The 14,642-nt window shown below is 42.9% G+C and overlaps 1 protein-coding gene across 2 annotated transcripts; it reads right to left on the bottom strand.

The window, feature by feature from the left end:
* Positions 1–219: 219 nt before the first annotated feature.
* Positions 220–3,263, bottom strand: LOC311059934 (galanin receptor 2a). 2 transcript variants are annotated; one of them, XM_084078058.1, is made up of 3 exons: positions 2,980–3,263; positions 2,699–2,820; positions 220–2,192 (listed from the first exon to the last, which is right to left on the bottom strand). In XM_084078058.1, exons 1-3 carry the CDS (start codon positions 3,043–3,045, stop codon positions 1,553–1,555), a joined length of 828 nt encoding a protein of 275 aa, XP_083934184.1. In that variant the 5' UTR covers positions 3,046–3,263; the 3' UTR covers positions 220–1,552. The 2 variants fall into 2 exon arrangements, with proteins under 2 accessions (XP_083934184.1, XP_083934183.1); XM_084078057.1 differs by having other exon boundaries at positions 2,699–3,263.
* Between the last annotated feature and the right edge of the window lie 11,379 nt (positions 3,264–14,642).

Raw genomic sequence — 14,642 nt, 5'->3', positions numbered from 1 at the left:
ATCAGCACAAGTTTAACATTCTCACTGTCCTTTTATCACTCCCTCATTCACAGCAAATGAAGTCTGGGTATGTAAGATACAGTATGTAACATGTCATTTTGTTAATATTCCTTTGCCGTTATAAAACTTTATGATTTAATTCCCTTTGGAATTCTGACATAACCACATCAAGTCAAGTCACCTTTATTTGTATAGCACATTTAAAAACAATAGAAATTGACCCAAAGTGCTTTCTATTCACAATAGCAGCATAACGACCTCATAAAATACAACATAAAAGCAATACCTCATACAAATACAGCATAATTAAAAGAACATAGAAGCAATACAAAAAATACATTCAATGACCCAGAGTAGGCCATAAGTTAATTGCCCTCAGACTGAGCTGAAGGCAATGGAGAAGAGGTGGGTTTTTAGGATTTAAACCTTTCAATGGTGGAGCTGGACTTAATGTGCAATGGAAAATTGTTCCAGAGTGTTCTATTCTATTTATGGAGGACGTGTCGTTTGGTGTGACTGGGAGATAAAATTGTGTGTCATCGGCATAGCAGTGGTAAGGGATGCCATGTTTCATCACAAACACTCTACAAACCAATCCCTTGTTAACATGCAGTACACTGAAGCACTACAGGCCATATGGCTCTTTAATAGAGCCAGCAATGCTTGTTCTTACACCAATAGCACATCATGCAACACATGGTTGCAGCAGTCAAAATCAGCAGGAAACAGTCAGGCTAGTTGAAGCATATACAATAGGCTGTTTTGACAACACAATATGCAAAAAAAAAAGAAATAGTATAGTGCATTGTTGCAAATGGCATGTTGCATAATACTCATTCTCATATTCAGTCCAGTAACACCCACGGTTCTTCATACTTATTTCCAGTTCAACCCACACTGTTGAAGCAAGATCTTTCTTGAAGGTTTCTATCAGAAACATATGTAGTCTTTAATGTATTTTTATTTATTTACAAATAATAATACTATTCATGATAAGGGAAACAAACTGTCACTAATAGTCCTGGAAATGTCCATAATTATATCCAAGATAAATTACCCTTTTCCTCATCAAATTCTTTGAAATGATCTCACAATGCAATTGGATACAAATTCTGCAGAATCTTCCATTAGCAATGTTCTATGTTCCCATGTTTTGCCAGAGTGTATTTGATTTCCAGGAGAAGTACTTAAGAATCCCACCATCCATAAGTCAATTGCAGAGTATTTGTTAGGTCATGCACACCCTTGTGACAGTAAATAAAGCATGGACCACAGACCAATATACACGGCACCTTGTGGGGAAGCATTTCATACAATAAAATGTACAACACTGAATAATACACAACCCAAATACATACTGTAAATAATGGTGCAGATTTATTTCATTATTTTTTGCTTTGATTATATGAACTCTACTGTGTTAAGTTTTCATGTATCACATTTTATTTTTGATGAGTCTATCTATCTATGTTATATTATGAACACTGTCTTGTCATGATAGAGCTGACCTCTGACTAGAACTGACCCATGTGACCTGACTAATCTGACAGACCTAATTGGACATCTCCATACTGCTGGCTGTGTTCACTACCTGAATGACATTCACTTTGTTGACCACCTTTTTTTCCAGTGCACAGCAAAATACTTTTTTAAAGCCCTTCCGGAAATGTTTGGAGACAAGCGCATAGACGATAGGGTTAAGGCAAGAGTTGGCGTAGGCCACCAAATGGGAGAGGATACGCAGCACGTAGGTGGCGTGGCTGAGCGGGAAGTGTCCGAACCACATGCACAGGACGATCAGGTGATGGGGAAGCCAGCAGACGGCGAAGAGCACCGCCACAATGATGATCATCTTCGTAACCTTTCGCTTTGCTTGCCTGGACGCTGACATTTCCTCTATCGGGTCAACAGCGGTCCACAGGTAGCGGATGATGCGTGCGTATGTCAGGCTTAGCACCAGGACGGGGATGAGGTACCCAAAAATGAATGTGCACACGTCCATCGCAAGGCGCGGCTCGGACTCCCAGGCAGGAATGCACACCACAGTTCCCTGTAAGTCCATTTGAGTGTAATAACTGAGATAAGGTCCAGAGAACACCAGGGACAAGCCCCACACCAAGCAGATGGAGGTTATGGCATTCTTTGCTGTTCTCATCTGCCTGGACTGAAGTGGGTAGCAAATGGCGAAATACCTGCAAACAGAACGTTTTTAAAGTAATGTCCAAAGCAAGCTTTATACAGTCAAATCCTCAGTGTTCATTTAAGTTTACTCTCAGAGTAAAAATTAACACTGATGATTTTACTGTGTGGTGGTGACATATAAACTGTCATGTCTTAGTCACACGCACGCACGCACGCACACACGCACGCACACACGCACGCACGCACACGCACACACACACACGCACACACACACACACACACACACACACACACACACACACACACACACACACACACACACACACACGCGCACACACACTGTATATATATATACAGAGAGAGAGAGAGAGAGAGAGAGAGAGAGAGAGAGAGAGAGAATTCAACAAAGTCAATTTAGTTAAATCAGGACACGTCATGAACCGCTTCAGCTACAGCCATTACATTAGGATAATAATGTAATGACTACATATGGCTCTTAAAACATGAATATGATAGCAACTTGAAACACTTTTTTCTCATAAGACATTTAACGCACCTGTCCAATGAAACAGCAGCCAGGGTAAAGATGCTGGCGTACATGGTGAGAAAGATCATAAAGTGGACCACTTTGCACACAACAGGACCAAAGATCCACTCGTCCAGAGTGTAGATAGTGGCCTGAAACGGCACACAGAAGACAATGAACGACAGGTCCGCGATGGCGAGGTTCAGAATGAACAGGTTGGTGGTCTTGGTGTTCATCTGTCCACTGCGAAAGACCACCGCTAGGACCAAAGAGTTTCCCACGGTGCCGACCAAGAAGATAAGTGAAAATACCAGAGAGATGACCACTGATTCCGTCTTGTTCCATTCCACCGAGGAGGAGTTCAAGGACATATCCATTTTTACTATGAAAGCATTGTCCAAAAAGCGCACTTTTAATATATGTCAAATTGCCTAGCACATTGTTTTTCTGTCTGTACAGGGCGGAGTTTCAATAATCTAGTTTACAGCCTATAGTGTAAGTGTTGAATATGTGGGAAATACCGAACATTTTGCAATCACGATCACGTACAGCGTTTGGAACAGATCATGTAATTGTGCGCAATGATGAGCGCACACGCTGCAGCATGCTGTCCATGTAGTCTCTAGCCTACCTCTCTGCTCTTTCACTCCCTCCTAGCAATCATCTCATCCCGAATCATCATCATTACCATCATCATCATCATCATATCATTCGCAGCTGCACAGTAAATCTGCAAGGTACTATTGGATCACTTAAAGCCAGGTAGGGTAAGTGATATTTTTTGGTTAAAACAAAAAGTATTTTGTTAAAAGGTTAAAGCACTATATTGTGATAGCTCTTTAATAAACAGAAAATACATTTTTCGGTAGGTGTCAAAATCTCAGCCAATCAGGAGAAAGTACCCATTTTTAAGCTTCATTTTTATAGTGTTCCAGTTCCAATTTTGCCTGCTCATTTAGTGTCATCACTTCCAATTTTACTTGTTTAATCTATATCCTGATTGAGTTCTTTATCCTGATTGGATAAAATCTGAAATGAAACTGAAACTGAAACGAAAATGCATTTGCTGTTTTATAAAGAGCTGGAGAGACAAGAAGACTCCTTTTAATGAACAAACACTCTATAACAATGAGTACTACTATCAGAATATAGAGCATTTAACACTTATTTTAACCAAAGAAAATCACTTACCCTACCTTTAAAGCTAAGTTAGCAGTGAAATAAAGCATGTGAAGGAATATTCATTATTGCTTCACATTTCCACTTCTTATAATCTTGCTGAGAAAAAAAATCTTATTCTTGAATCTGAAAATTTAGTCATTCAGGCCTGGCTTCATGGGGGCCTCAGTTGCAAATTCTGCCCCCCCCCCTCAGTTTGAGTTTCACAAAAAAAACAAAAAAACATTATTGTCAGAGATTACACTAAACACTATTGAAACACTTTCTTTCTCTTGCTCCAGTCTAATTTCCCACTGTACAACCACTCAAGGATTAATCTCTGCAGCATTAATCTAATTGTTAGCATGTGATCCCGCACCAACCACATACATTGAATCCTCCTGTAGTTCAATGCTGGACTGTTTCAACTTCACCAACTCAAAGCTATATACTAAAGAACACTGCAACAGTACTAAGAAACATCTCATCTGCTGAGAGTGACTGAATGATGGTGTAGTATAATGACCAGACTCTCAGCACATCCATGTTCAAATCAACATTTTAATGTATACCTTTACCAGAGCCATGCTGCTGGCGTCACCTCCGTTCACTTCATCGGGCCAGTCCAATGGCGGCTCGGGAATAGCCGAATAGTGACAAAGCCCTTATCCGAAAGTTTACGGAGGCACTGGAGTCATAATCGTTAGCACTATTTCCATTGACATATAAAGGTAGACGCCTCCTCCAGCTCTCAGGCGTCTGTATCTCGGGCGCCATTTTGGAGAAGGCAATCTTCCTGACTACTGGCCAATCACAGCGCATATTTCCGGGACTTGGCAGAATATAGTTGTATGAAAATATAACAGGTAGTGCTGTAACAGGGATAGACTCCTGTGTTCTTTGCTGTTGCTGACAATAAGCCCACTTGTAAAGTGCATGAGCCAAATTCCTTTCATTAATTTGGGGGAATGACCCATCACGTTCATGTAATGCCACTGTCCAACATTTTGCGTGCTTGGGTAGCTCCGTTGGAAGAGCTCTTGACTTCAGACCACAAGGTCATGGGATCGTATCCCATCACAAGACACTCGGTATCTGAGCAATATGGCTCCCACGAGTTTAATAACTTTTTTCACCTTTAAATGGCCATTGCCATTGACAATGCATTGGGCGCTTAAAGTTAAATATTTAAAAAACTACAAATTATTTCAAAGTAAAAATCTCAAGCATACATGTCCACAGTAAGGTGGAATTTTTCAATTGTGAATCAAGTTTATAGGTTAAAGTATGAAGGAACAGCGAGGTGCCAAGTTTTTCAGATGTACGTTTTAAAAGTTAAATATCTCAAAAACTACTAAACATTTCAAAGTAAAACGTTCAAGTATTTGTGTCCGCAGTAAGATGAATTATAAAAAGTGTGAATGGAGTTTTTAGGTGAAAGTGTTTTTTTGAGGTGCCAAAACCTGTCATCGACCTCCATTATACATTTCTGAACTTTTAAAGGAGTATATTTCTAAAACTATAAAACATTTCAAATATTCATGTTCAGGCGAACATGTCCACAGTAAGATGAACATTTTAAAGTTTGAATGGGATTTCAATAATTTGTAATTTTTGAAATATTTCACTTTAAGCGCCCAATGCATTGTCAATGGCAATGGACACTTACAGGGAAAAAGCACAAACTTTGGCAGGCTACTACTCCACACACACACACGCACGCACGCACGCACGCACGCACGCACGCACGCACGCACGCACGCACGCACGCACGCACGCACGCACGCACACACACACACACACACACACACACACACACACACACACACACACACACACACACACACACACACACACACACACACACACACACACACACACACACACAGAGAGAGAGAGAGAGAGAGAGAGAGAGAGAGAGAGAGAGAGAGAGAGAGAGAGAGACAGAGAGAGAGAGAGAGAGAGAGAATTCAAGTCAATTTAGCTAAATCAGGACACGTCATGAACCGCTTCACTTTACACTTTACACACACAGTACTGTGATGAGATTTCAGTGTCAGGCCCTTTTCATAAAGTCTGGGAGTGTTCAGTTTAAACTGTAAAATTGCAATAATATTTTCTGCTTGTTATGTTGCATGATATATGATAAAATGATAACTGCACATACTGTCTACAGTCCACAATGACAGGCCCTGGTCTGTTTTGAACCTGGGACCATCTTACTGTGAGGCAACAGTGCCACCATGCCACAAAAGAAACAAAATGTATCTCAGATAATTTCTATTTGTTGTGTGTTGGCATTTGGGGAACATAGTATTTTTATTTATTTTTTAATTATAAGGTAAAGGGAGAAATTCAAAATGTCAACAATTGTAAAATGTAGCAAAAAATAATGAGCATGTAGATTGGCTATTTATTTCACTGTGAACACCATACAACAAAGTATAAAATACGGCTTTTCGTGGTTATGAATAGTGTGGCATAATAAGCTGCACTAAGTATCAGAATAACAAAGTTTAGGCTCACAATCGAAACCTTAAACTTCCCCGTGCCGATCTCTGACCTCCGCCAGTAAATGAGAAGCTGCCCAGCTGTACAGACATCCCTTCATTATCCCTCGTATCCCTGGCTTAGCTCCAGGACTCAGCACCCCAAGACCCCACTGCTCTGACCCACTTCTCCCAGAGAGTACCTCCTGCCACTGTCTGAGCCCTTTCCCCCTCACACTCTGACTCACGTTTTTCCACCACTGTATGCATGTGTGTGTGTGTGTGTGTGTGTGTGTGTGTGTGTGTGTGTGTGTGTGTGTGTGTGTGTGTGTGTGTGTGTGTGTGTGCATACGTACGTACACACATGCACACATGCACCATGCACACAGATACCCACAAGGGCACATTAACCTACACCAACAGCTGTGCTGCTAACACAAATGCATACACAGACACCACTATATTTAACTGGCTTCTTTTTATATCCTGGGGTATCCAGGAGGAAGTGGCTGATTCAGTCCATTTGTTTCCTGCTCTCTGGGTATTGTTTCTCCCCGGGGACTTGGAATTACTCTGTGATCAAACATCCTGGAAGTGTACCAAAGGTCAACAAGTTTAGTAAAGACTTGGTAGGACCAGCAAACGTTATCAAAGGTGAAAGGCAAACTATACTAGTGAGTGAATCATTTCAATGCCAACATTACATAACAGTTTGCGGCAGCATTCATAGTACTAAAAAAATCTATAATGTTTTGCTATTGAATGGGTGTTATATTTAATAATTTTACACCCTTTACTATAGTATATTACTTTCTTTCAAACCATAGAAGCAATAATGGTAGGTACCAGCAGAGGGAAGCAGAGGCATAGTGAATGAGAACAAGATTGTTCTTGCTTTGAAATAGAGTACCTACTTGCTGGGGCCTCATCATTAGATGTTCTGTGTTTGAGAGAAGCCACAGGTGTTGGTGCAGATCTCAAATACATCTCAGTAACTGTCAGGCCATTTTTAGAAATCATAAGAGCGTCATTAACACCAGGGTTGTGATGGAAAGTCCTTGGATGTTTCCATGATGAACATTCAGAGCTCGGAACTGACATCTGACTACCAGTATGTCACATTGTTGTCTTGAGAGAGGAAAAGAGAGGCAAGAGGCAGATCTCTTGCAGGAAATACGCTAAAGTTGTGAGGTAAGGAACAACAGACCCCAAAAGTGGATCTACTGCATTTTTATCCATGTGTATTCCATTGCCTTCTGTGTCTGTCTGTCTGTCTGTCTGTCTGTCTGTCTGTCTGTCTGTCTGTCTGTCTGTCTGTCTGTCTGTCTGTCTGTCTGTCTGTCTCTATCTATCTATCTATCTATCTATCTATCTATCTATCTATCTATCTATCTATCTATCTAAATCTATCTATCTATCTATCTATCTATCTATCTAAGTGCATCTATTTATTCATCCATCCATCCATCCATCCATCCATCCATCTATCTATCTATCTATCTATCTATCTATCTATCTATCTATCTATCTATCTATCTATCTATCTATCCATCCATCCATCCATCCATCTATCTATCTCTTTTTCATTTAGTCACTTAAACCCTTAAACATCTTTTAGTTAACTGGTGTCCCCCAAGGGTCTATACTTGGCCCCCTCCTTTATTCCCCTTACACCAAATCTCTTCGCCGAAAATAGCCGATCTACAAGCTCACAACGCATTGTGACAATTTGCGAGCTTGTAGATCTTCTACTTTTGCCAAATGTTTATTTATTATTACATGCCCAGAAAACGGATGTTAGGGTGGTCAAGAAACTAGAAGCAAATAACGTGGAAATTCAATTAAAGATTTGGTGGCACATCGCCTGTCAGCCCCACCAAAGTAGAATCTTTTTTTTTTTGTGTGTTACCATCAGGGAGAGAGCAGAGACACCCTTAGGAGGAAATTACATCAGAGACTTGTGTCTTCTTCCTTGGACAGGCGGCGGAATGTTCAAAGCATCCTCCCAGGTGCGATTGGTAACCAGACGCTACACAAACCCATAGTGGCCACACATGGGAATATTTGACTGTACTCTAATCAGTAGAAATCATTAAGGGCTGCGTGGACTGGGCAGGTGGAGGCAATGGGGTGGGGCAAGGAATGAATAACACGGACAGACTTGAATGCACCATTACCCATATTAGGCATTTTTGAATGGACAAGATGCACCGGAACAACATGTCTAACGCCACCTAAATATAGAGCTATATTAAGAATTCAGATAAAACAAACACAGTAACTGCTGACTGGATGAGAACCGTAACCTATACTTTGTAGTAGCCTACGACGAAAAGCAAAAATAGCAGATCTACAAGCTGACAATGTGTCGCATCACAACGTGTTGTGAGCTTGTGCATCTGCTATTTTTGCGATTTTAGAACATTTTGAAAATGTTGACATGTTTTCTTCAGACAATTTTAGACGGTTTGAGCCTTCATGCCCAAAATAGGGATGCCGGTTTGAAAGTGGTTAAAATAGCTCACGTACGGTATTCAACAGGTAGATTGCGTCATAGCTCCCAAGCCTCAGAGAGCGAGGGATTGTTGAATTTACCAGGTAATGGCTGTGGTGACGGAGTAGAGCAGGGTGCTGCTGCACCGTATCATCAGGGGCTGCATGGGAGAATACAGAATATGAATGGCTATGGCACATAACTTTTGTTTCCTACGGGCCACAACCCACACATCATGATCCCCTCATTAAGTCTGACTCCAACCCGCGAGTGTCAACACTTGCAGAGGAGCTGAGAAAGGCAATGACCTCAAAACATCTGCTCTTTACAGCAACACAGATCTCGGCTCATCCACTAAAAGAAAGGAGAACTCAAAGGGCCCCGGACGCAAAGCTACACACAGCGTAACCAGAACAGATAAACCTCTCGGTTACGGTCATTCTGGAGCGCTTTCACACACGGCCCTCTAAATCCTCTCAACTCCCCGCTGCCTTGCATTGCTGATAGTCACACACTTTATAAATAGCGTGCACTTTTAATATGCGCGTGTGTCCAGTGGATAACGTCAGCGCTTTGGGAGAAAGACTCAAGGAGTGTTTCATTATAAACCTGTACCATTAAAACTCGCTGGCTGGGTCTGGCTTTTGGCTCTCACGTCCCTTCTCAAACTTTTTATGAGGCCAGTTATGATCCTAAATCGATGCGGGAAGCAGAGATGGTGGAGCTGGACTAGGTAAGCAGTGCCATGACCTCACAAATAAAAGGTAGTGTGGGTGATTGTGTGGCTATTTGCACCATCACATGTTGTACTGCTCAAGTTTAAGGTTTTGACAATGCGTGTACTGTGTAACCATGTGCCAGTCTGTCGAACGATGTGACACTAGCATCAGGACTCACGCAACTCTACTGTTTAAGTTTAAAGGTCGGGGGGAAAGGGTGGGGGGGGGGGGTCAAGTGGTCAGGCACGCAGGTGCTTCGGAGAGCTGGGAGAGGAAGTGGAGAGGGGGAAAAGCAGTGGGCTGCAAGAGAACCACAATCACGCAAGCTGCGTGTGGTTTCCAGATCCTTGCCAATACCTCTCACTCTCTGCGTCCCAGACTTTCTCCTGGGTTATCCAATCCCCCCGTCATCTCCACTGGCCGCCCTCCGCACTCCCACTCTCGACCGCACACAAATGGTTTGAATAAGAGGCCTGCATGACTGGGCTGTGGCTGCAGATGAAATCCTGAAGAGTGATAGTTTACTTAGCCTAAATACCCCCCGATTAGACAAATTGAAACATTGTTGTTATGCGGTGGAAACTCAAGGACCTATTGGCCGAGCCTGTTCACCCTGTACCGGAAAAGGCTGTGCTGCGGACTTTCGTCATGCGAAAACCACAGGATCTGGCATGGGTGGAAAATAAAAAAAGCGCGACAACATCAACAACCGCCCCCCCCCAATACACACACACACAACACAAACACTGAAATAGAGAATTAATATTGTTGAGACGATTCACAAAAGAGGCAGGCACACGCGACTCGGGCTTCTGTAACAACTGAAAAACATGTCCGACCACAAACGTTCTTTTCCGCTGTGGAATGCCTCATGATGTCACATTTTCCCCTTGTACCGAGCGGCTCCCTGATCGCAACCCGGGGTTATGTCAATGTGCTGTTTGTGGACTGTTCAGAAACTACTCTACCAGAAAATATTTAGAAATCAATCAAAAGGACATGCTAATTTAGGAACTAGCTGGAACGGGTTGACTTCTGAATGCTACAGGTGCTGGGGGGTAACTACTGTTCAAAGTCAGCCAACTGTCAAGTCTTCCTTATTTCCAACAGTTGTAATTTGTAAGTCCATAAATACCATTTTCTATTAGTTCCTTGAACATCGTAGAACTCTCACTCACTCTCATACACGCACGCACACACGCACACACACACACACACACACACACACACACACACACACACACACACACACACACACACACACACACACACACACACACACACACACACACACACACACACACACACACACACACACACACACAGTTCAAGAGAGTAATAATACACTGAAATTATTCTTCCAGACTAGAAATAAAACAGCAGTGGGTACTCATAAATGGAGCAGTAGCAGCGGCCTCAGTATGGCCAAGCAGTTTGGTGTCAGTGCACAGTGGCTGGCCACTACACCAGGAAAATACGACCACAAGTGGAAGTGTTCATATTACCAATGCAGTAAATCAACCTCAACATGATAACTTGTAGCCGTTGCGTGCCGACTAGCCAGCGATCTGCTGCCTGCAGCAAGAGTTTGACCGAGTTCCCAAAGTGTCACAACGTGACATGACAGAAATGGGTAAAAGTTGGAATGAGAGCCCTCCTGTGTCCTCCACAGCTGGGGACAACATTTTCTTCCCCAATCAAGGTGATTGGCCCTCCATTTCCAGTGAGCTGTCTGTCCTTTGAACTCAAGATGCCATTATGGCCTGAGGGCTACAAGGCAGTGGGCGGTCCTTGGCAAGTCTTGACCATGTTGCACTGCTTAAAGCCTAACTTTATCTTTATCGTACAATGGTGTCGTGTTTTGCACTTGAAAATCAGTTATTTGCGTTGAGCGATGTGGTCACTCAACGCATAAATTAGGCTTTTATGTGCACTGAAATGACTGCCAAACATCCTCTTGCCCCCATCTGAAACAAAGCCATACTGCGTCTCATCCATTTTCTTTTGTAGCTGTGATACGAGAGCACACCTGCACACATGTCATCAAGTCCTGGAAAGGCTCACTCGCACGACAGGCCTTTTTTGTTCATTAACTGCCGTCCTCCAATCTCTTTACTTCCTGAAAGAGTCCATTTGCACACGTACAACACAGACTCGCATGAACCTCCAAGGGGATTTGGCAAAGCAGGCCTGACACCATAATTGCACCAGGATTCGAGGCACTGCAGTTCCAGCTTACCCAAATATCACCCAGAGGTCTGCACATCAAGCAGGGGGTATAGAAAAAGGTGACGCAATGCGTTGTACAGAGGATGTGTGTGTGTGTGTGTGTGTGTGTGTGTGTGTGTGTGTGTGTGTGTGTGTGTGTGTGTGTGTGTGTGTGTGTGTGTGTGTGTGTGTGCACATGCGTGTGTGTGCGCATGCGTATGTGTGTGTGCGTGCGTGCGTGCGTGTGTCCTCAAATTGGTTGGGAAACCCTGTGGCAGTGGTGATGCACCAAATTAAGAGGCCCAAGGCATAGTGAACTTCCTTCTCACGCTATGTCATGCTGTGTCCATTTTACATTGATCTCAACAAGGGGAATACATAATAAAGCAGGGGAAAATAATAAAGTATGTTGGGTGAATGGGTGTAGAAGCTGTCTATCTAGTAATCAGAAGGCCACCACTTCGAACTTCAGCTCGCTCATCTACACGTCAAAGTGTCCCTGAGCAATGAAGAAAAGCAAATTCCCACTTGGGATGATACAATACTCCTTTATTACTTATTATATCATTCATTAATTATGCGTTACTTTAATGCATTGTTCAGTACTTTGTTTAGATAATTGCATTCTCAAAAACACTACTGTTTTTAAGCACAGGCCTTCTAAGGACATCCAACATATTTTGCGATATTCCATTTTTCCAATTTTACACTCATGAATTTGGCAGATGACACGTCACATTTTTCAAATGGTAAATATCTGCTTTTGGATGGAAACTCCTCGGAACAGGTTCGTGGGAGTTCAGCTCAGCTGTACCGAGGACAGCCAGAAATGAAAGGCTCAAACGCAATGTTTTGCAGTGCGTTTTCGTGTGGACTGCAGCATCCTTCTCACGTACTGAAACCACAGGACCTGTAGAGAATCAATAAAGCCCGGCTCGTCTTTCTCTTGACGTCAGAGTAGCATGCACTGAGCCTCATATCGACGATCGATCAATCTCTCCTCATCTCATTACTATCATCCCATCTCCGAGTGTTTATGAATGATACACTTGAACCTTTAACTTTGATGGTGTGCCGTCTAATGTAATGTTTGCTTGTATGGGCTTGTATTTGTTATTATGTCCATATCGATGGCCAAAACGCAAAACCTCCTAAGTGCAAATTTCATGATTTTCAGATTTCACTGTGGATGAGGACTATAGGCTATGCTGCACATGCTCAGTCTGTCTGCAAGATAGTCCCGCCCCTCGTTTTGTCAGAAAAGTCATTTGACTAAAACCTCCTATCTTGTTCAGTGCCAATTAGTGTTAAAATGTTGAAGCGCAAAACCTCTTATCTGCACCAGAACTAGTTGAGCAGCAGACAGAGCTGAAACTTTAGAATGCTGTGTTATGTAGACCATCTAAATGTCTTTCAGTTTGTACAAATCAATTATTTTCAAAATAAAAAAGTGTCTTCCACCCTTACTATTTAAGTATTTGTTAGTAACTGTCAAGTTAATTGCATTGCCTTGTTGATTGCTAATGATTAGTGTCAGGTGGTGAAACTTTTATCACACCAAGAGTGTGAGTTGATAAAAATGTGATTGGTAATACTTGTTACAGTACTGTAGAATGTCTTGATCTCAAAATGAGCATAAAAAAAACATTATTTATTAATTTATAAGCCTAACTGTTTCTAGGTAAAAACCTCCTATGTGCATCTATGTAGATAGGAGGTAATTTTTAGGTATAGATAGGAGGTTTTGGCGTTGAACATTTTGAACTTGTGGTTAGAGGTTGTCATTGCTGCTTAGATGTGAACATCCATGTTGTGATTTTGTATTAAATGCAGATCAAAATCACACGTGAACACCGTGGCAGCCAACAACCCTGTGAGAGTATTGTGTTGTGTCGGTTGGGGGGTATGAGGGTATGGGGGTGGGATAGGGTTTGGAGTTATGGGGTGTGGGGTGGTGGTTGGGGGGTTATGGGGTGGGGGGTGCATGAGGGCTTGGGTGGGTGGAGTTTGGGGGTTGTGGTGTGTTGGTTGGGGGATTGGGGACCGGGGGTTCTGGGCGTGGAGGTAATGGATTGGATGGGATTTGGGGGTACGAGGGTATGGGGTGGGATGGGGTTTTGAGTTATGGGGGTTGAGAGGTGTGGGATGGCAGTTGGGGGGTATGGGGTTTGTGGGAGTGGGGGAGTATTGCAGGTGTTGGAGTTGGGGGGTAGAAGGTATGGGGGGGGATTTTGTTGAGGGGGGCATAGGCAAGTTAGGCCAGATCATATAGGATAGGGTCTTTGCGATGCGAAAGTGTGGTCTAGCCAACACCAACTCGGGACTCCTGAAGTGGAATGGGGTTTTGAGTTATGGAGGTGGAGAGGTGTGGGCTGGCAGTTGGGGGGGTGGGGTTTGTGGGAGTGGGGGAGTATTGCAAGTGGCGGAGTTGGGGGTAGAGGGTATGGAGGGGGATTATGTTGAGGGGGGCATGAGTCAGTTAGGCCGGATCATATAGACGGATTTCCGCGCGACGTCATCACAGAGCAGAATGCGCAATCTGCGCATGCTCGGGGGAAACGAATTGTTGCGCCGTTCACTCTGTTGTTATATTCGGGAGTTAGCTAGCCATAATTCTGCTATTATAGGCATAATAGGCATAATGCTGCTATTATATACAAACAGATCCAACTTCCAACAAATCATTTTTATTGAGTAAACAAGGTATTACAAACTGCATAATTTAATCTACTTTCATTAAACCCGGTGAAGATCATTTCTTTTATGAATGGACATTTGACCAGAGCTGCTGCGGGTAATGGCGCCCTCTATAGGCTTAGTTGGCTTACCCCCTCCTCTGCGCGGTCATATCCTCTCAATGTTTACAAACATGAAACCCGTCTATAGAATAGGGTCTTTGCGATGCG

This window comes from Gymnoscopelus microlampas, assembly GCF_963454915.1.
Source record: "Gymnoscopelus microlampas genome assembly, chromosome: 14".
Taxonomy (NCBI): Eukaryota; Metazoa; Chordata; class Actinopteri; order Myctophiformes; family Myctophidae; genus Gymnoscopelus; species Gymnoscopelus microlampas.
Note: the sequence above shows the minus strand (reverse complement) of the source record. Positions and strands in the feature narration are given on the sequence as shown.